We start from the raw sequence: 20824 nt of genomic DNA, 5'->3' as shown, positions 1-20824 counted from the left end.
CGCCTCCCGGGTTCAAGTGATTCTCCTGCCTCAGTCTCCCAAGTAGCTGGGACTACAGGTGCGCGCCACCACACCCAGCTAATTTTTGTGTTTTTAGCAGAGATGGGGTTTCACCATGGTGGCCAGGATGGTCTTGATTTCTTGACCTCGTGTTCTGCCTGTGTGGGCCTCCCAAAGTGCTGGGATTACAGGTGGTGAGCCACCACACCCAGCCCTTATAAATGTATTTTGTATGGTATTATGAGTGGAGGTCTTTTAAATAAATTTTTATTCATCTTAATAGCAAAGCATTTGATTACTATTTTTACTAAATAGAAAGGTAATGCTTTATATATATTATGTAGAAGTCAGGTTCATGAAGTACAAATAATACCTTACAGGTATTTAATTACAGTTCTGTGAAAGTGTAAGTTCTATAAGAAGAGGGATGTTGTTTTGTACTTTGGAATTTTCCGGAGTACCTCAGAAAATAATAAAAGTTTGTGATAATTAAAATGTATGCTGATAAGTGCATGAGTAGATCATACTAAAAAAGAAGGTAGAAAAATACTCAAGCATAAAATAAATAATTTAGGCCTACGTAGCCACAGTGCAGAATTGCATACAGAACCAAAAGCTAACAGAATGATGCTACTTACCCTCTTTTAGTTGAGGTCATGCTTTTACTCTTCATTTAGTATGTACTAGTTTTATTTCAGAACCGAATTTAAAATGAGATTGTGAATCCTTTGCAGTTAAATATTTAGAGATTTGACATGATGGCACGATTTGTGAATATGAAGAAAAACTGATTTTTATTCAAGATTTATGAAATTGTTTTTAAAAATAAACTATTTTATTACAGACATTGCCTCCTTTTGAAGCCAATGGAAAAATCTTGGATTATGAAGTGACTCTCACAAGATGGAAATCACATTTACAAAATTATACAGTTAATGACACAAAACTGACAGTAAATCTCACAAATGATCGCTATGTAGCAACCCTAACAGCAAGAAATCTTGTTGGCAAATCAGATGCAGCTGTTTTAACTATCCCTGCCTGTGACTTTCAAGGTTTGTATCTATGAGATGGAGCCTGACTCTTGGATGGAAAAGTGGTGGTTAGGTATGGACAGGGCTCCCATAAAAAACATGAGTTATCTAAGACTGTCTCCTCAGTATCAGGGATAATCACTGTTTTATTTTTTAATTTTTAAAATTTTATAAATAATGATTATTTTCTTTATTTTAGAGACTGGGTTTTGTCGGGTTGCTCAGGCTGGTGTCAAACTCCTGAGCTCAAGCAATCTCCCCTGGCCTCCCAAAGTGCTGGGATTACAGGCATAAGCCACCACACCCAGCCAATGATTGCATTTTTAGGAATCAGTCAGCAGACAAATTTCATCAGGATGGAAGAAACATTTCCATCACTACATGCTCACTTAAACTTCACAGTAAGCTACTTCATTCATTTAAGCATATTCTGGTTACTTATTTTGAGAACTTTGTATACATACGACTGAAATATGTTTATCTGTAGTTTTATTTGTAGCTTTCAAAGAAGAAAAATTGCAATTACAAACTTACAAAACATTTGAAGAATTTAGGGAAAGCAAATTTTTTTTTCTTTTTGAGACAGTCTTGCCCTTTTGCCTAGGCTGGAGTGCAATGGCACAATCTCGGCCTCTGCCTCCTGGCTTCAAGTGATTCTTGTGCACCAGCCTCCCAAGTAGCTGGAATTAAAGGCATGTACCACAATGCCTGGCTAATTTTGTATTTTTAGTAGAGACGGGGTTTCACCATGTTGGCCAGGCTGGTTTCGAACTCCTGACATCAAGTGATCTGCCCGCTTCGGCCTCCCAAAGTATTGGAATTACATGAATGAGCCACAATGCCCAGCGGGGAAGCAAAATTTAAGTTTAAAAATTAATTGACTACTTTACCTGTAAGTTATAATAAAGTGCTTTTATGCAAGGAAATATATGTTATATGCTACAAAAATTGATAAATCACATGTTTTGGAAATGACTGTAAAATACGGAAATTTCAAATTTGTGAATACTTATTATTTAAATATTCAAACTTTGTTTTAAAGCTACTCACCCTGTAATGGATCTTAAAGCATTCCCCAAAGATAACATGCTTTGGGTAGAATGGACTACTCCAAGGGAATCTATAAAGAAATATATACTTGAGTGGTGTGTGTTATCAGATAAAGCGCCCTGTATCGCAGACTGGCAACAGGAAGATGGTACTGTGCATCGCACCCATTTAAGAGGTATACCTGACTAGAAACATTTAAGTTGATATCCTTTTTCTAACTCTTTAGGCAGCTTTTTATTTTGCTTATAGTGTTGTGGTCCATTGAAAAGGCTTCCAGTTTATCATAGCCTCACTACTTACTAGATGTGTGACTTTCTGCAAGTCATACTTAACCTCTCTGAATTACAGTCTCTTTATGAACAGAGTGGGGTTAATACGTTCTTCTTTTTGTACCCCAATATGATTTTATCGTCAAGGGGAAACTCCTAAAACTACAGAGTATAGAGAAATATAATAGTCCGAACTTTGCTGTTGATAGTTGTATGTTCTCTGTACCGAACACCCTCATTCTTCAGATGAGAAAATAGTTTCCTAGAGCATCTGGATGACTTGTTTAATGTCTTAGAGCCGTCAGATAGGGGAAGCAGAACTAGAACTCAGATTTCCTTGTCTTTCAATTGGAAGTAGTAACAAAGGACAGAAGTAATGAGTCATAGCGCTCCAGTCTGTGTGTTACGGTGCTGCTTAAGTGGTTATAAAGTGATACAACTTTGAAGAGAAAAAAATTCAGTTTATGTTCTTTTGTTGATAAAGAAGGATAATTAATAATTAGAATTCAGCTGTGAATAATATGGCTAGTTAGAGAAAAGCCCTAAGCAGAGAGATTCCTGCCATAAAGTTTTTGAACTTTAGTCATAACACAGTATTAGTATACAGTTTTAATAAGCTTGGTTTTCTAGTTTACTGACTTTATCAAATTAAAAACGTGGTAGAGCTTAGGGAGGAAACAGGCTGGAAATAACTATAGAAACTTTTTTTAAAAAAATAAATACAGGGTCTCACTCTGTTGCCTAGACTGGAGTATGGTGGCATGATCATGGCTCACTGCAGCCTTCAACTCCCAGGCTGAAGTGATCCTTCTGCCTCATCCTCTGGAGTATCTGGGACTACAGGCACATGCTACACTCAGCTAATTATTTTATTTTTTTGTAGAGAGGGAATCTCACTGTGTTGCAAAGACTGATCTCCAACACCTGGCCTCAAGCATTTCTCTCACATGAACCTCCCAAAGTGCTGGTATTACAGGCATGAGCCACTGCTCAGAGCCAATAGAAACTTTTTAAAGAAGCGGCCAGTGTGGAGGCTCACACCTGTAATCCCAGCACTTTGGGAGGCTGAGGCGGGCAGATCACCTGAGGTCAGGAGTTTGAGACCAGCCTGACCAACGTGGATAAACCCTATCTCTACTAAAACAAGATCAGCTGGGCATGGTGGCACATGCCTGTAATCCCAGCTATTTGGGAGGCTGACGCAGGAGAATCCCTTGAACCCGGGAGGCGGAGGTTGCAGTGAGCCAGGATCGCGCCATTGCGCTCTAGCCTGAACAACAAGAATGAAACTCCATCTCAAAAAAAATAGAAGCTAGCATAGGTTGTGGAGACATTAAGTTTGGGTAGGTAGTCGTATATTGCTCAGTAACCCTAAAAGCATCACGTTAGAGTAGTATATAGAATCACTGTTTAAGAAGATAAAGGAGCAAGTAACTTCATGCATAATAGTTAAGGAATATACATTCTTGTTGAAGGTATAAATTTCAGTAAAACATTTTCTAATATGTACAGATAATATACTGTATAAAAAAAAATTTTAGTGGTGCATGCTAAAAAAGATAAAAATGAAGGAAGTTTGTTTTTGTTTTTGTTTTTTTTGAGGCAGAGTCACTCTGCCGCCCAGCCTGGAGTGCAGTGGCACGATCTTGGCTCACTGCAACCTCCGTCTCCTGGGTTCAAGTGATTCTCCTGCCACAGCCTCCCAAGCAGCTGGGACCACCACCGTGTCCAGCTAATTTTTGTATTTTCAATAAAGGTGGGGTTTCACTATGTTGGCCACGCTGGTCTCAAACTCCTGACCTGAAGTGATCCACTCACCTCAGCCTCCTAAAGTGCTGGGGTTACAGACGTGAGCCACGGTGCCCGGCCGAGGAAGTTTTTTAAGATACCCTTTTTTCCAACTCACCTGATAAACTAGGGCCATTAGTGGTTTCCCCTAGGTCTTACTAGTTTAGTCATCTTGCTCCTTAGGCTGTTCTCTCTTGTAGGTAAGCCATACAAAAATTGTCAGACTCTGTAAGATCCAGAGTAATCTGAGATCGTTGTTTTATAAATTACAGATATAAATACCATCATTATTCTTAACAATATATTTTTTTATCCACTGCATTGGCAATACTTTTACAGAGATTAAGCTTGAATCCGGTACACAAAAGGCAATGCGTACTTAGACAACTGCAGTTTTAAAAGAAAATTAAGTGGTCATGAAATTACAATGTAAAATAAATTGTGGTTTTAACTTGACTTTTTCATTATGGAAAAACATGCTTAATCTGCTGTTCTTGCTTTAGGGAACTTAGCAGAGAGCAAATGCTATTTGATAACAGTTACTCCAGTATATGCTGACGGACCAGGAAGCCCTGAATCCATAAAGGCATACCTTAAACAAGCTCGTAAGTCCAAACTCACTTCTTTGAAAAAAAAAGTTTAGGGCTTTGTATTAACAAACACATTTTATCACTTTTGAATAAAGATGTATCTCATATGTTCAAATAATTTTATGACAAGGAAATTTTACTAGATTCTAAATGATTTTCAGTTAGCAAATGTGTTTACTTTCTTACAGCACCTTCCAAAGGACCTACTGTTCGGACAAAGAAAGTAGGGAAAAACGAAGCTGTCTTAGAGTGGGACCAACTTCCTGTTGATGTTCAGAATGGATTTATCAGAAATTATACTATATTTTATAGAACCATCATTGGAAATGAAACTGGTAATAAAACTGTATCAGTTATTAAGAATCAGTTATTTTTTCCTTAAGCTTTTAAGTACTAATTTAAGTCTGTTCTTCTTATGTTATACATCTTATTATAGTATGTTGGCCTCAGGAGACACCTGAGAATTTGCCTTATGGTGGTTTTCATGGATTTATTTAAAAAGTACTGCATTGTGCTTTAGAACATAAAATTATGTCAGAACATTATAAACGTTGTTTTCTGACAAAAATACTTCGCTTCTTTAATACTTTCACAATACCGAATATAGGCCAGTTAAGCAAAAGCATTGAATGGTTGAATGAAGCACAGTTCTTTATTTCTTCCAGCTGTGAATGTGGATTCTTCCCACACAGAATATACATTGTCCTCTTTGACTAGTGACACATTGTACATGGTACGAATGGCAGCATACACAGATGAAGGTGGGAAGGATGGTCCAGAATTCACTTTTACTACCCCAAAGTTTGGTAAGAAATAATGAAGTTTGGTTTTTTTCTTTCTCAAACTTAGATTAGAAATGAACTTAGTTTATGTGCTAAAATTGTGTTAAAAAGTACGTCTTTGGAGTCATCATGATTTTTATATTATGTGGCTTTGGTTGGTTGTTTCTTTATAGAAAGTGTTATTTCTCACCTTTTTGGTATTTTATTAACAACTTCCGACTGTATTCAGCTATACTGAAAATCCCAAAAGAATTCGTATATCTTTCCAAGTGGGTTCATTTTTTTCACTGGTTTGGGTGTGTTCTTTCCTTCACTATCCTCATTTCTTTCTTTTATAGACAGATTACTTGAAGGACTAGTCCACTTTATTCTTTACTTCCATACCTCCCTCTCAGTCTTCAGCATACTGAAATTAGGGGTCCAGCCCTACCCCTGCACTGAAACCTCTCTGGTGTCACTCAGAAGACCTCTTGATCGTCATATCTACTGCATGCTTTTTAGTTTTCATCTTTTTTCTACTTTTTTTTTTTTTGGAGGCAGGGTCTTATTCTGTTGCCCAAGCTACAGTGGAGTGCAGTGGCATGAACATGGCACACTGCAGCCTTAACCTCCTGGGCTCAAGTGATCCTCCTACCTCAGTTTCTCAAGTAGCTGGGACCAGCGCCACCACATCCAGCTAGTTTTTTTTTTGTAGAGATGGCTGGTCTCGAACTCCTGGGCTCAAGTGATCCTTCTGCCTTGGCCTCCTAAAGTGCTGGGATTACAGACATAAGCCACTGCCTCCAGCCTTTCTATTCTTTCAACATTTGACTCTGTTGGCCTTCCATCCTTGAAACTCCCTCCTACCTTGGGTTTTCTAACCATACTTTTTCTACTAGTACAGTCTCCTGAGTCTCCTTTTTCTCTGTTGTTTTCTTCTCATTCTCCTTTTTTGCTCTTCTTTTTTTTTGAGACCAAAAAAAAGCCTGTCACCCAGGCTGGAGTGCAGTGGTGCGATCTTGGCTCACTGCAACCTCCGCCTCCCAGGTTCAAGTGATTCTTCTGCCTCAGCCTCCCAAGTAGCTGGGACTACAGGTACGTGCCACCACGCCTGGCTAATTTTTTGTATTATTTTAGTAGAGATGGGGTTTCACCGTGTTAGCCAGGATGGTCTCAATCTCCTGACCTTGTGTTGTGCCTGCCTCGGCCTCCCAAAGTGCTGGGATTACAGGCGTGAGCTACTGTGGCTGGCATCTACTTTTAACTTTCAAATGGTTTGTTTTCCTCAGAGCTCTGTTCTTGACCCTATTTTCTGTTTTTGTTTTTCGAGACAGAGTTTTGCTCTTGTCACCTAGGCTGTAGTACAGTGGCGCAATCCCAGCTCACTTCAACCTCCACCTCCCAGGTTCAAGTGATTCTCCTGCCTCAGCCTCCCAAGTAGCTGGGGTTAGTAACCATCACGCCTGGCTAATTTTTTGTATTTTTGTAGAGATGGGTTTTCACCATGTTGGCTAAGATGGTCTCGACCCCCTGACTTCACGTGATCCACCCGCCTCGGCCTCCCAAAGTGCTGGGATTACAGGCGTGGGCCACCGCACTTGACCCTGTTTTCTTACTTGCCTATTCAAACTCTGTCCATGGCTTTAGCCATCCTCTCTTTCCTTCCCAAATACATTTCCCCTCCCTCGTTCTATGCCACAACTATCCAACTCCTAGCCAAAGCCAGAAATTTAGATGTGATAACAATAAATGTATTTTTCTCTCACATAAGCTGAGTGTCAAGTCCTATTGATTGTGCGTACCCTTTCATCATCATTTACTTCAACTGCAAGCTCCTTGTGCTAACTTTTCTTTTCTTAGTGCGTTGCCCTCAGTGAGGTCTTCACCTCATCATCTGGCTGTTCTGTATCTTCCCTAAAGCAAACTTAACCAACATTCTTTCTTGTTCCCACTACATTTTGAATCATTATAGAAAATTACCTTATTTTACCATAATTGTAACCCCCACCCCCAAGTGCCAACCTACTGAATGATAAGTAGTAAGTTCCATGTGCTTTGTTGGTTGAATACTTGCTGAATGAGAGAATAAATGAATGAGTGACTACATAAAATAAATGATAAAAAAAGATCCTGAGCTCTGCTGTTAGGGCCAGTAATGAATATAGTTTCTGGGATAAGGTTGGTCCCATATGGTGGCATGTTAATAGATATGTTATTTAAAATAAAACTTTATACCATAATCTTGAGAAAAATTAAAAAATAAAAATGTATATTTTACGTATTTCTGTGGAGACCAGCCATCTCTACAGAGCTCTGTATATATGTATGTGTATACACACACACACATAAAAACCCATATATATATTTTTTGTTTGTTTTTGAGACAGAGTCTTGCTCTGTCTCCCAGGCTGGAGTGCAGTGGTGCAGTCACAGCTCACTGTAACCTCAAATTCCTGGGCTCAAGCGATCCTCCTGCCTCAGCCTCCCAAGTAGCTAAGACTGCTGGTAGGCACCACCACACCTGGCTAGTTTAAAACAATTTTTTGGTAGAGATAAAATCTCATTATCTTGCCCAGGCTAGCTTTGAACTCCTGACCTCAGTCCTCCTGCCTTAGCCTCCCAGAGTGCCAGATTACAGGCATGAACCACCATGCTCGGCCTAACATTTTTTTATTATAACAGTGTTCATTATAGAGAATTTAGACTGTACAGTAAAATGTAGAAAGAAAAATTAGTCCTAGTCCCTTACCCCAAAATAACATATTTGTATATCCTTTTAGTCTCTTCTCTGTATATATTTTTTCCAAAAATTAAATTATACTTAGTATTACTTTATAACCTACTTTTTTCAGTTCTCTATGTATAGTCTCATGGATCCATTATGGCTTCTTCACATGGCATGAGTCTTGCCATTGAGGACCTTATAGCTTAGTTGAAGAAATTTTGCATAAGTAAATCAGAAAAACCTGTGAACTATGTAGACAGTAAATAGAGTAGGAATGTAAATATACCAGTAATGGATAATTTTACCTTCAAAGAAGGTTTTATGGAGAAGAAAATACTTGGGCCTTGAGTTAATATGTGGACAAATAGGAAGAAGGTGGCATCTTAGCAGCATGAGCAAAGGCACAGGCTTGAAAACATAAAAGCAGATATTTAATAAATAAAAGTTTCTGCCTAAATTAGATTTGGCATTTTATATATATATATACACAAACATACATACACATATCAATATATATACACACATATATCAGTATATATACACACATAAATATATATACGTCCACCCATATATATAATCTTTAGCATTTAAAGAGTTAATATTTGCCAACCCATAGTTTATTCTCAAGCATTTATCTGATTTCTTGATTTCTACTGAGCTTCATAGGATAGTAGTTACTTACAAAGGGATATGTGTGGTGGAAGGATAAAATTAAGTGAGTAGTATATGGCTGCAATATTACTTTCATACATTTTTCCTGTAAAAGACTAATTAAAATTCAAAATTAACCAGAAACAACCATCAGGAAAGTCATTTAAAAAATCTCCAATATTAATTATCCCAATTAGTGATTAATTTGATGAATAAGTCCTCTTTTAAATGCAGATGAGGATTTGTGTGGTATTTAGGGATCTTAGGCTTGTTTACTTTTTAGTTTATTCCTACTTGTGCCACTCCTCATGCCCGTTGAGCAGCTCCTAAAATTCTTAGCCCTGTATCAGATATGTCGTCTTTTTGAAAAATGGTAAATAACTCTTAAAAATTCTGAGAGTGCATTTTTATTTTTTTAGAAGGTTAAATGTGTAGTTCAGTTATGTTTTTATAGCTTTTCCATTTTACCCGGTATTTATATTTGTTCTGACATAATTTCTCTGTTATACAATATTAGAACTGAGAGATAAACTTTTACTAAGATTCTACCGAATGCAGATCATAAATGTTACAAATGGTTATGTTTGAAAGCTCTAACCTACCCAGTAGATTACCCAATACACTGATCATTTTTATCCCCCAACCAACATTTTATGCTATGCGGCCAGGTTACTGAAAGACATAAATGGTTGGGATGTGATTTACCAAAGAGAGAAGAGGGTAAAAAACATCAAGTCTGAAGAGACCTTGAAAAATAATTAGGATTGTATTTTATCTTTTCAACAGCAAGTCTGGTTGGGAAGTTGTATTATATCTCCTTAGTGCATGTGTCAACAATTATTTCCCATCACACCTTTTTTTTTTTTTTTTTTTTTTTAAGCTCAAGGAGAAATTGAAGCCATAGTCGTGCCTGTTTGCTTAGCGTTCCTATTGACAACTCTTCTGGGAGTGCTGTTCTGCTTTAATAAGCGAGACCTGTAAGTACCCTTATTCATATTTTTGCATTTTCTCCCAGCTCTATTGAGCTGTAATTTACATGCAATAAAATTTATCCATTTTAAGTGTACAGTTTGATGAATTTTTGTAATTACATACGGACATATAACTACCACCGCAATCACAATATAGAACATTTTCATCACTTTTATAAAGCTTCCTTGTTCTCCTTTATAATCTGTCCTCTCCACAACCCAACCCCAGGCAGTCATTGATCTGCTTTTCTGTAACGATAGTTTTGCCTTTTCTAGAATTTTTATTTATTTATCTATTTTGAGACAGAGTTTCACTCTTGTTGCCCAGGATAGAGTACAACGGTGCAATCTCAGCTCACTACAACCTCTGCCTCCCTGATTCAGACTCCAGCGTCAGCCTCCCAAGTAGCTGGATTACAAGCGTCCACCACCACACCCAGCTAATTTTTTGTATTTTTAGTAAAGATGGGGTATCACCATGTTGGCCAGGCTGGTCTCGAACTCTTGATTTCAAGTGATCCACCCTTATCTGCCTCCCAAAGTGCTGGGATTACAGGCATGAGCCATAGCCAAGAATTTTATATAAATACAAATAAGTAGCATGTAGTCTTTGTGTATGTCTTTCACGTAATATTTTTGAGATTCATCCATGTTGTTGCATATACTTCTCTCTCTCTTTTTTTTTTTTTTGAGATGGAGTCTCACTCTGTTGCCCATGCTGGAGTACAATGGCATGATCTTGGCTCACTGCAGCCTCCACCTCCTGAGTTCAAATGATTCTCCTGCCTCAGCCTCTTGAGTAACTGGGATTATAGGCACTTGCCACCATGCCCAGCTAATTTTTGTGTTTACAGTTGAGATGGAGTTTCACCATGTTGGCCAGGCTGGTCTCGAACTCCTGACCTCAAGTGATTCACCCACCTCGGCTTCCCAAAGTGCTGGGATTACAGGCATGAGTCACCGCACCTGGCCTACCTTTTTCCTTTTTATTGCTGACTAGTATTCTGTAGTATGGATACATCAAAACTTTTAGACTCATCTGTTATGGAAGTTTAGGTTGTTTCTAATTTTCAGCTATTATGAATAATGTTGCTATGAATATTCACATACAAAACTGTGAGCGTGTTTTCCTTTATCTTGAACAAATAACTAGGAGTGAGAGTGCTGGGTCATATGGTAAGTATATGTTCAACTTTATAAGAAACTGCCAAACTTTTTCACAGTGGCTACACCATCTTGGATTGCCGCCAACGGTATTCCATATTATTACCAACACTTAGTGCTGTCAGACTTCTTTCATTCTAGTGAGTGTGTAATACTGTATCATTTTAATTTTAATTTTTCTGATGACTAGTAATGGATCTTTTCATGTGTTACTTACATATTTTCTTTTGTGATGTGTCTATTGAAATATTTTACCCATTTTCAAATTTGGTTATTTTGTTTACAATTGAGCTATAAAAGTGCTTTATGTGTTCTGATTACAACATTATTAAATACGTTTTACAGATTTTTTTTTGAGACAGAGTCTTGCTCTGTTGCCCAGGCTGGAGTGCAGTGGCGTGATCTCGGCTCACTGCAAGCTCCGCCTCCCAAGTTCACGCCATTCTCCTGCCTCAGCCTCCCTGGTAGCTGGTACTGCAGGCGCCTGCCACCACACCTGGCTAATGTTTTGTATTTTTGGTAGAGACGGGGTTTCACCATATTAGCCAGGATGGTCTCGATCTCCTGACCTTGTGATCCGCCCGCCTTGGCCTCCCAAAGTGCTGGGATTACAGGCATGAGCCACCACACCCGGCCGCCTTTTTGTCTTAACTGTGGCTTTAGAAAAGCAGAAGTTTTACACCTGTAATCCCAGCACGTTGGGGGCCGAGGCTGGCGGCTCAAGGTCCGATCAAGGCCATCCTGGCCAACTCAGTGAAACCCCATCTCTGCTAAAAATACAAAAACTTAGCCAGGCATGGTGGCACGCGCCAGTAGTCCCAGCTACTTGGGAGGCTGAGGCAGGAGAATTGCTTAAACCCAGGAGGCGTAGGTTGCAGTGAGCCAAGATCACTGCACTCCAACCTTAGTGACAGAGTGAGACTCCATCTGAAAAAAAAAAAAAAGCATAAATTTTTTATTTTGATGAAGTTCATTTTATCAGTTTTTTTCTGTGGTTCCTGAGTTTTGTGTCCTGTTTGAGAAGTCTCTGCCAAACCCAGTATCAAAATATTTTCTCATGTTTTCTTCCACAAGTGCAATAGTTTCAGCTCTTAGTCTATAATCCATTTCAGGCTATTTTTGTGCATGGTGGGAGGTCAGCGTCAAGGTTCATTTTGTTCCTACAGATGTCTAATTCCATTGTCATTTATTTTGAAAAGACTGTCTTTCCCCATTGAATTGCTTTGGTACCTTTGCCAAAAGCAATTGTCCTTATAAGTCTGTATCTATTTCCATACTCTCAGTTCTGTTTCATAAATGTATATATGTCCGTTCTTATGCCAGTACTGCCAGTACCACATTGTCTTGATTAGTATAGCTCTATAGTAAATTTTGAAAATAGGTAGAATTCTTCCAGTATGTTCTTTTTTAAAAGAAGTTATTTTGGCTAGATTTCTTTGCTTTTTCATATACATTTTAATTCAGCTTGTCAATTTTTTTTAAAACTATAGTTTTGATTGGGATTTTGTTGAATCTATAGATCAGATTTTATTGAATCTATAGGAGAGAACTGCAGTCTTAACGCTATTGAGTCTTTCAGTCTGTGAACCTCGTTTATTTCTTTATGTATTTGGGTTTTGTTTAATTTACTTTTGCAGTGTTTTGTAGTTTTCAGTAGACAGGCCTTACATAACTTTTTTTGAATTCATGACAAAAGTATTTTTTGTTATTATAAGTGGAATATTTTAAAATATTTTCTAATTCTTAGTATGTAGAAATGCAATTGATTTTTTAAAATATATTCATCATATATACTGAGACTTTGATAAATTCATTTACTAGTAGCTTTTTGGATTCTTTAGGATTTTCTACATACACATTCATGCTTCTTGGGAGTAATTATAGTTGTTCTAATCTTTATGCTTTTAGTTCTTACTGGCTAAGACCTCTAGTACATATATCTAGACCATATAAGAGCATTGCATTGTTCCTAATTTAGAGGTGAAAGTATTTAGTCTTTCACCATCACATGTGATGTTAGCTGTAGGTTGAAGTTTTTGCTTTGTGGGGTTTTTTTTGTTTTTTGTTTTTTGTTTTTTTTTTGAGACTGACTGCTACTCTTGTTGCCCAGGCTGGGGTGCAGTGGTACAATCTTGGCTCACTGCAACCTCTACCTTCTGGGTTCAAGCGATTCTCCTGCCTCAGCCTCTGAGTAGCTGGGATTACATGGCATGCACCACCATGCCCGGCTAATTTTTTTTGTATTTTTATTTTAGTAGAGATGGGGTGTCACCATGTTGGCCAGGCTGATCTCAAACTCCTGACCTCAGGTAATCCACCCGCCTCAGCCTCCCAAAGTGCTGGAATTACAGGTCTGAGCCACCATGCCCGGCTGCTTTGTGGGGTTTTTTTCCCCTTTACTACTACTTCCAGGGGTAAGTTCTTATTTCTGTTTTCCTTTGCTAGCAATTTTTATCATGAATGGGTGTCACAATTTGGTCAAGTGCTTTTTCTGAATCTGTTGAGGTGATATGGTTTTTCTCCTTCCTTCCATGAATATGGTGAATTTTATTGATTTTCATATATCATCCTTGCATTCCTTGGATTTTGCTGTATTCAGTTTAATACTCTTCGTGTCTGTGTTCTTGAGTGAAGTTAGTCTGTCTTTGTGCCTTGTCTGTCTGGTTTTAAAATCAGGATAATACTAGCCTCATAAAATGAATGGAAACATGTTACCTTCTCTATTTTCTGGAAGAGTTTGTATAGTGTTAATATTATTTCCTTTTGCCCAGAATTTTGTGGGAAGGTTTCTAATTAAAATTCAATTTCTTTATAAATATATCATAGCTTTCTTTTTCTTCAGTCTGTTTTAGTAATTTGTGTCTTTCGAGGATTCATTCATGGGTTTGTCTAGGTTGTCAGCTTTACTGCTTTTTATATTACTTCCAAATGTTATAGGTATTTCCTACAGGAGAGTCAGTCTGGTAGGCTCTCACTCTTTGAAGTACCATTCTCAGTAGTCACTTTTTAAAATTTGATTTTTATATTTGAACTTATTCTCAAGATGACCCATTTCCTGTGCACTTATGAACGCCTTTGAGCTAGGAACTGTATTAACTGTAAGGAAGACATATTTCAGTAGGTTTTTGATTATATGGATATCCTAAATGAATTTTAAATATTGTTAGCCTTTTCTTATTAAAAATAATTTGGTATCAGTGGGAACATTAATTTGTTATCTGGATTCTTTTAATTGGAATACCACAACATGTGGCCTGGTTAAAGATTTTAAGTTGTTTTAATTGCAGAATTTTGAGAGTTAAAAAAAAAAATTGAACAGTGATTAGATTTAGCCTTGTTAATTCATTGTGAATACATTACAATCCTTATAAGAAAAATAATTTTTGTTTGGGGTAGAGTAGGTATTTTTTGTTCATTTAGGTGATTGGTTTGGTTTGTAAGTTTTTGATGAACATGTTTAGAAATAGGGACTGTTCATCGTTTATTATGTGTGGTTTTACATAGGCCATTTTTCTTTTCTCTTCAGAATTAAAAAACACATCTGGCCTAATGTTCCAGATCCTTCAAAGAGTCATATTGCCCAGTGGTCACCTCACACTCCTCCAAGGGTAAGAGAAAATGCTTCTGAGTTGCTTATAATATACCGACATGTTAGTAGGTATATTGAGTATCTACAGATGTACCAAAAGATATTCAAGCTGAGTCAAAAAGTAAATGAAAATAAAATGGTACATAAATGAAAATTTTAATCAAAATTTAATATGTATGACACATTTTAGGGGTGTATCACCATCATAGCGTATTTGTTCTGATATTTTAAATTGTTTAGTAAACATTACAGATGTTTGGTTGAACTTGCAAACTGAAAACTTGAGGTGCTGAAACTGCTATGTGATGGTAACTACCTCAAGGCAAGCATTTTGGATTGAGTATTAAGACCAAGTTCAACAGTCTATCATTTTAGCACTGATGAAATGATCTCTGGGAACCTACTCTAAACTCTGAATTTTAAATATGCCCCAAAGGGGAACTCGTTTGTATTTATTATCCTCCAGTAGTCCTTAAAATTTATATTAACAGAGTAAAATGTATTATGTATTTTTATATTCTACAAAATCTCCATCATTCAGATTTGATTTTCCTTAATGTTTTCTAGTTTTCTGTCTGGTTAATCCTAGGCTGCCTAGTCTAGGCATGAAATATTAAATACTATTTATAGACCATTAGCTTATCAAAATGTAGCACCAACAATATTGATTTAGACTACTTAGACTCATTTTACAGTATCTGCATTTTGGGTAGTTGACAGTGACTTAGTGACATAATGCAGGTTATTTCTGTACCACTGAGAGTTACTGGGAAGTTTCAGAGATGCATTAACTCTGTGGCTTTAACTAACACTTGCCATATACAATTTTCTCTCTTCCTTAGCACAACTTTAGTTCAAAAGATCAAATGTATTCAGATGGCAATTTCACTGATGTAAGTGTTGTGGAAATAGAAGCAAATGACAAAAAACCTTTTCCAGAAGATCTGAAATCATTGGACCTGTTCAAAAAGGAAAAAAATAATACTGAAGGACACAGCAGTGGTATTGGGGGTTCTTCATGCATGTCATCTTCTAGGCCAAGCATTTCTAGCAGTGATGAAAATGAATCTTCACAAAACACTTCGAGCACTGTCCAGTATTCTACTGTGGTGCACAGTGGCTACAGACACCAAGTTCCATCCGTGCAAGTCTTCTCAAGATCCGAGTCTACCCAGCCCTTGTTAGATTCAGAGGAGCGGCCAGAAGATCTACAATTAGTAGATCATGTAGATGGCAGTGATGACATTTTGCCCAGGCAACAGTACTTCAAACAGAACTGCAGTCAGCATGAATCCAGTCCCGATATTTCACATTTTGAAAGGTCAAAGCAAGTTTCATCAGTCAATGAGGAAGATTTTGTTAGACTTAAACAACAGATTTCAGATCATATTTCACAATCCTGTGGATCTGGGGAAATGAAAATGTTTCAGGAAGTTTCTGCAGCAGATCCTTTTGGTCCAGGTACTGAGGGACAAGTAGAAAGATTTGAAACAATTGGGATGGAGGCTGCCATTGATGAAGGAATGCCTAAAAGTTACTTACCACAGACTGTACGGCAAGGTGGCTACATGCCTCAGTGAAGGACTAGTAGTTCCTGCTGCAACTTCAGCAGTACCTATAAAGTAAAGCTAAAATTATTTTATCTGTGAATTCAGATTTCAAAAAGTCTTCACTCTCTGAAGATGATCATTTGCCCTTAAGGACAAAAATGAACTGAAGTTTCACATGAGCTATTTCCATTCCAGAATATCTGGGATTCTACTTTAAGCACTACATAAACTGACTTCATCCTCAGACTAGCTGAATGATTTTGTGCTGTTTCAGGATGTTTGCACTGAAGAAAAATAGAAAGCTTATCTGAAATTTATAAAACTTTTTGTTTTGCTACATAAAAAACAAGGTATTTAAATAATAAGCAGTGATATGCTTAGTGAGCACAGCTATAATGATTTTGATGAGTCATCAAAGTGGCTTAGGGACAGTTAATACAAAAGATTAGAGGAGCAAGGTGTAGACCATCTACTTCAGCTAAAATAACTTAAAAAGAGATCCATAGGCCATAACTATATGAGCCCAGCTTTTGTAATCTGCCAAAAAAAAATGAGCAGCCTCGTGTATATCACTGTACACAATATTCCTTAGGTCCCTTCCATTGATAGTGATGCTGCCAGTTATTACTGGAGAAAAGGAATTCTAGAGCTTTAACTTGGCAGGTTAAAAGTACTCATTTTTTATTCATCAATAATTAGTAATCTCACTAGTTTTCAAAAATTTGCATATTATTGACAACCTCTTTGAAGAACTATTTCACAAACTCAACAGAGTGCCATGATAAGAGCTAGGGATCCCCCAAACTATCTCAAGCATCTAAAAAATTGCCATTTTTAAAGGCTTAAATTGTAGTAATAAAGGGGGAAAAAGTGGTAGTAAAGAGGAAAAAAAAACACAAAGCATCTAAAAAAATGGCATTTTTAAAGGCTTAAATTGCTGATGTTTATATATATATACACACACATATATACACACATATCATTGACCTTAAGACTTCAGAGAATTGGGTAGATGAAGCACTTTATATAGTATATATCTTCAGCTTAAATTTGTTTAGAGTACTTTTTAAAATTTTTAAGTAGGTAAAGATTTAAAACTTTTTATTTTTAGTGAATGTTTGAAGCAAACTAAGATGACTTGGGCAATATTTACCAAAACAAAACAGAACCCCAAAAAATGTACATCTTGATCTTGGCAAATATCCTTATTGTAGAGACAGTAAAGAGATGGTATTTTAATATCTGCAGTTCTGAGGTAGGGTGGAACTTAGTTCTACATTGTGATTTAGGAATTTTTAAAACCCTTTTTCTTCAAGGGAGAAGTGACCCAGGCCTCAAGTTTAATGCTAAAGCCACTAGTGTACTTATGCTGTCCCCTAACCACCACTTGGCATTATGGAGACAGAGGCTAAATATAGGGGCTTTCTTAAGAAAGTAAGAGGAAATTAGCAAGCATTATTAGTGATTGACTACTGCTATCAAGTGAATTCAAAGGAAACAGATTTTTAATGCCATATTTAAGTTACAGAAACCAGGCATGCTTAGAATAGTTTCTAGAGGTTATTGGAGAAAAAGCTAAGAAAACTTGGTATACATTTACAATTGAAATATAATTACACTTTTTACTCAGAATATTATTCACATTAGGCTTCCTGTTTATCTTTTATATTCTTGCATTTATATAACACCTGATCCTTTCAAAGTTCTTTCACATATTATATGATCGTCTTTATGAAAAAAAATGCTTTTTTCTGATATATTCAGTTTCCCACTTGAGACAAAATTAGATTAATAGAGTCACTAATTCAAAGTAGATGAGGAAAATCAGGCACAGAGAAGTAAAGGTAGAGATAGACCCAAATTTACACAACAAGATAATGATATTGCCACCGTTTAAGTTGGTCATCAAAGGCTGGGCTGGATTTGTCTTGCTATATGTGTCAGGAAATTTATACCTATTACATTTTCCATTTTCTCAAAATAAGTCACATGACTGTAATGTTTAGCTGCAACTTATAACAAATAGTGTCATGAAGAATGTTTTAGTGTGAGGTTTGTACATTTCAGAGTCAGTTATACAATGTGAACTCTTGATCTATGGGAATGAGAATGGAGGATCATTGAAGGCCATGATACAAACAAATGTACATGTTAAAGCCTGTATAAAACATGGTACAGTGAGTGAATACCCCCATCCCCAAGAACACTTGATACATATTAAATGGGTATATGATTACTGTCCAGAAATGCATTCCGGAAATGAACATTCATTTGAGCACTAATATATAATGTACATCTTCTGCCCTAAGGAGAAAATAAATTATAAAACTTGTTTTACATTCAAAATTACTTTCCCGAGCATGTCTTAGAATAATCTGTGTGTTGATGCATGTAAATTGTACTTTAGGTAGGCAAAGAAACAAATCTGGTTATTTATGTAAAAACTAATCTAATAAAGTTAGTGACTTTATCACTTTAAATCTTTAGAGTCTAAAAGTGGTGTTTAAAGTAACACTAGCACATCAGAGAACCTTGTCTGGACAAAACTAGTTCACTCACTGCTTCTGCAACTGCAGTTGCTCCCTTCAGGGTTATAGAAAAAGGACCCAAATGTTACATGTGTTGATATTATAACTTGTCAGTTACTGATGTCTGTAGTATCCTACCCTCACCTCTGAAAGGGATAATACTGAATAATTATTAGAAAACTATAAAACTTCACACTTTGTACCATTAAGACCTAAAATTTTAATCCTATCCTTTTTATGATGGATCAGTCAGCACTCGAACAGCAGCAAGGAAAAAAAGCAAATTTCATTCACATATTCTGTGTTCATCTCTCTTCTCTACCTAATTGTTCATTTAATTTCAGCCTTGTTCCTTGATAAGGGATTTTACCACATGAAGTCATCCAGTGTCCCTAGCTCTTACTGTGAAGTTAGTGGAGTATAATTACAAATGTTACAACTTAAAAATGTTACAAAACATTTATCAAAGCTCATATTTAGAGTATCTAGTTTGAGAAATAGAAATCAATTATTAAAGATGTCTTTTTTCTACCCATTTAACTAGTTAAAACCATGACATGTAAATGTAGAAGTAGAATAATCATACAGAATTCCCTAAAATGTTTCTGTTTACTAACATTGAGCAAGTACATCAAGTAGAGAGATCTTCCTTCATTCTGTTATAGTCCACATCATTCTAATTTTGCTCAGTTATTATTAAGAGCATATTCCTAAACCATACACTTTTATTTCAATAAAGTTTTATTTTGTTGAGATGAATAAAATATCAAAGTTATAAGCTACATAAGACAAAAGTTCAATTGTTCAAAAAAATTTACTGGGATAGCTTTCTATTATAGGGATTGTTAGATTATATTGCTCTGGTAAGATTACTTTCTAAAAAGTTTGTACTTTTCTGTAAAATAAAAGAATGTGGAATCATAAAATGGCACGTGTTTTAGGGTTAGCCTAAAATTGGGCATTGTCATCGATTTCAAAGAAGGTATGAACTAGCAGGCTTACAGCCTAATCTTTGGACTGGTCCTTGGCAGCAGTTCCTTTTCAGACTCAAACAGAATTCAGATAGATGTAAGTCAAAACAAAACTTCACAAAGCCAAGCATATTATCTTTTGCATTAACCTATTTCTCCATCATACATGATACTAGTATGTGCATTAGCATGATATTCTCATATACATTATATTAAAAATTAAAAGGTGGCAGCTCAGGGTGAGCTCTTCTGTTACTCATTTGTTCCTAAATTTTTAAGGGCTTTTTCTCAGTCAATAGTTTGTACAAACTGGTTAGTTTAACTTCATTATCCATTTCATTAAAGTTGATGGATCGTGATAAGATGCATTTAAGGCCAATAGTGATAGATTTTTTTATCTCTTGAACACAAGCTTTGTCTGAATGATACTCTTTTATCTCTTAAACACAAGCTTTGAATGATAACTACAGGTTTTAAGTGCTGTTACATTAATACCATAATGTGATGTGTTAGAAACAAAGGGATATTTCAAAGGTAGGTATTTGAAAATTCTCTAGTCTCAATGTATATGTGTATTGAATATACTCTAAAAATAAATGTGCAATTTGCTAGTAGGACAATGCAGTGATTAGCATTAGGTATGTCTCTTTTATATCCTAGCTGTGTCCCACTTTCTTCTAAGTGCAATCCTTTCATGTTCACTTGCTGTTTTATTCCATCTACTCTTAACTGCATTTGGAAGGCTTGTCTAGAGTATAGCATGTATTTTTACCTTTGCAGTGAATTGCATGTGCTAATTGTAACCACAGCTATTTTTATGTTGACATAACTCCAAATGTTATATTAAATGTTCTATTACATATCAGCTCTAATCCCTTAAGTAAAGTTTAAGAAATAAATTCTTGTTCAAATTGTTTTCTGTATGTGGTTACTATCATCTGACTACGCATATTTGTAACAGCATTTATCATTAGTGGTGTTAGGTAAATAAGCATCTTAGCATATATGAGGTGCTTCATGTGGGTTTTGTGACATTTTAAATGTTTGACATAATGGAATGTGATTTAAAAGAAAACCAGTACACTATCTTGGCCTTAATAACATAGAATGGAGATGGCAGATTTATCCACTAGTTTTCCAGATTTACTGTTTAATAGCTGAGGTCTGAAATCGCAGCATCCTA

At 36.4% G+C, this 20824-nt stretch overlaps 1 protein-coding gene across 2 annotated transcripts in view; it reads left to right on the top strand.

Annotated features, from left to right (window-relative positions):
* The window catches only part of IL6ST (interleukin 6 cytokine family signal transducer), a 57521-nt gene extending 36965 nt beyond the window's left edge, over positions 1-20556 (top strand). The window contains exons 11-18 of one of the 2 annotated variants that reach the window (XM_078003636.1): positions 845-1055; positions 2077-2259; positions 4645-4746; positions 4920-5066; positions 5397-5537; positions 9749-9845; positions 14530-14611; positions 15435-20556. In XM_078003636.1, the coding sequence (XP_077859762.1) occupies positions 845-1055; positions 2077-2259; positions 4645-4746; positions 4920-5066; positions 5397-5537; positions 9749-9845; positions 14530-14611; positions 15435-16172 (1701 nt within the window). In that variant the 3' untranslated portion in view covers positions 16173-20556. 2 annotated transcript variants of the gene reach the window in all.
* The last annotated feature ends 268 nt before the right edge of the window (positions 20557-20824 follow it).

Source organism: Macaca mulatta, chromosome 6 (assembly GCF_049350105.2).
Source record: "Macaca mulatta isolate MMU2019108-1 chromosome 6, T2T-MMU8v2.0, whole genome shotgun sequence".
NCBI classification, from domain to species: domain Eukaryota; kingdom Metazoa; phylum Chordata; class Mammalia; order Primates; family Cercopithecidae; genus Macaca; species Macaca mulatta.
This window is presented reverse-complemented; position numbering and strand designations above follow the sequence as displayed.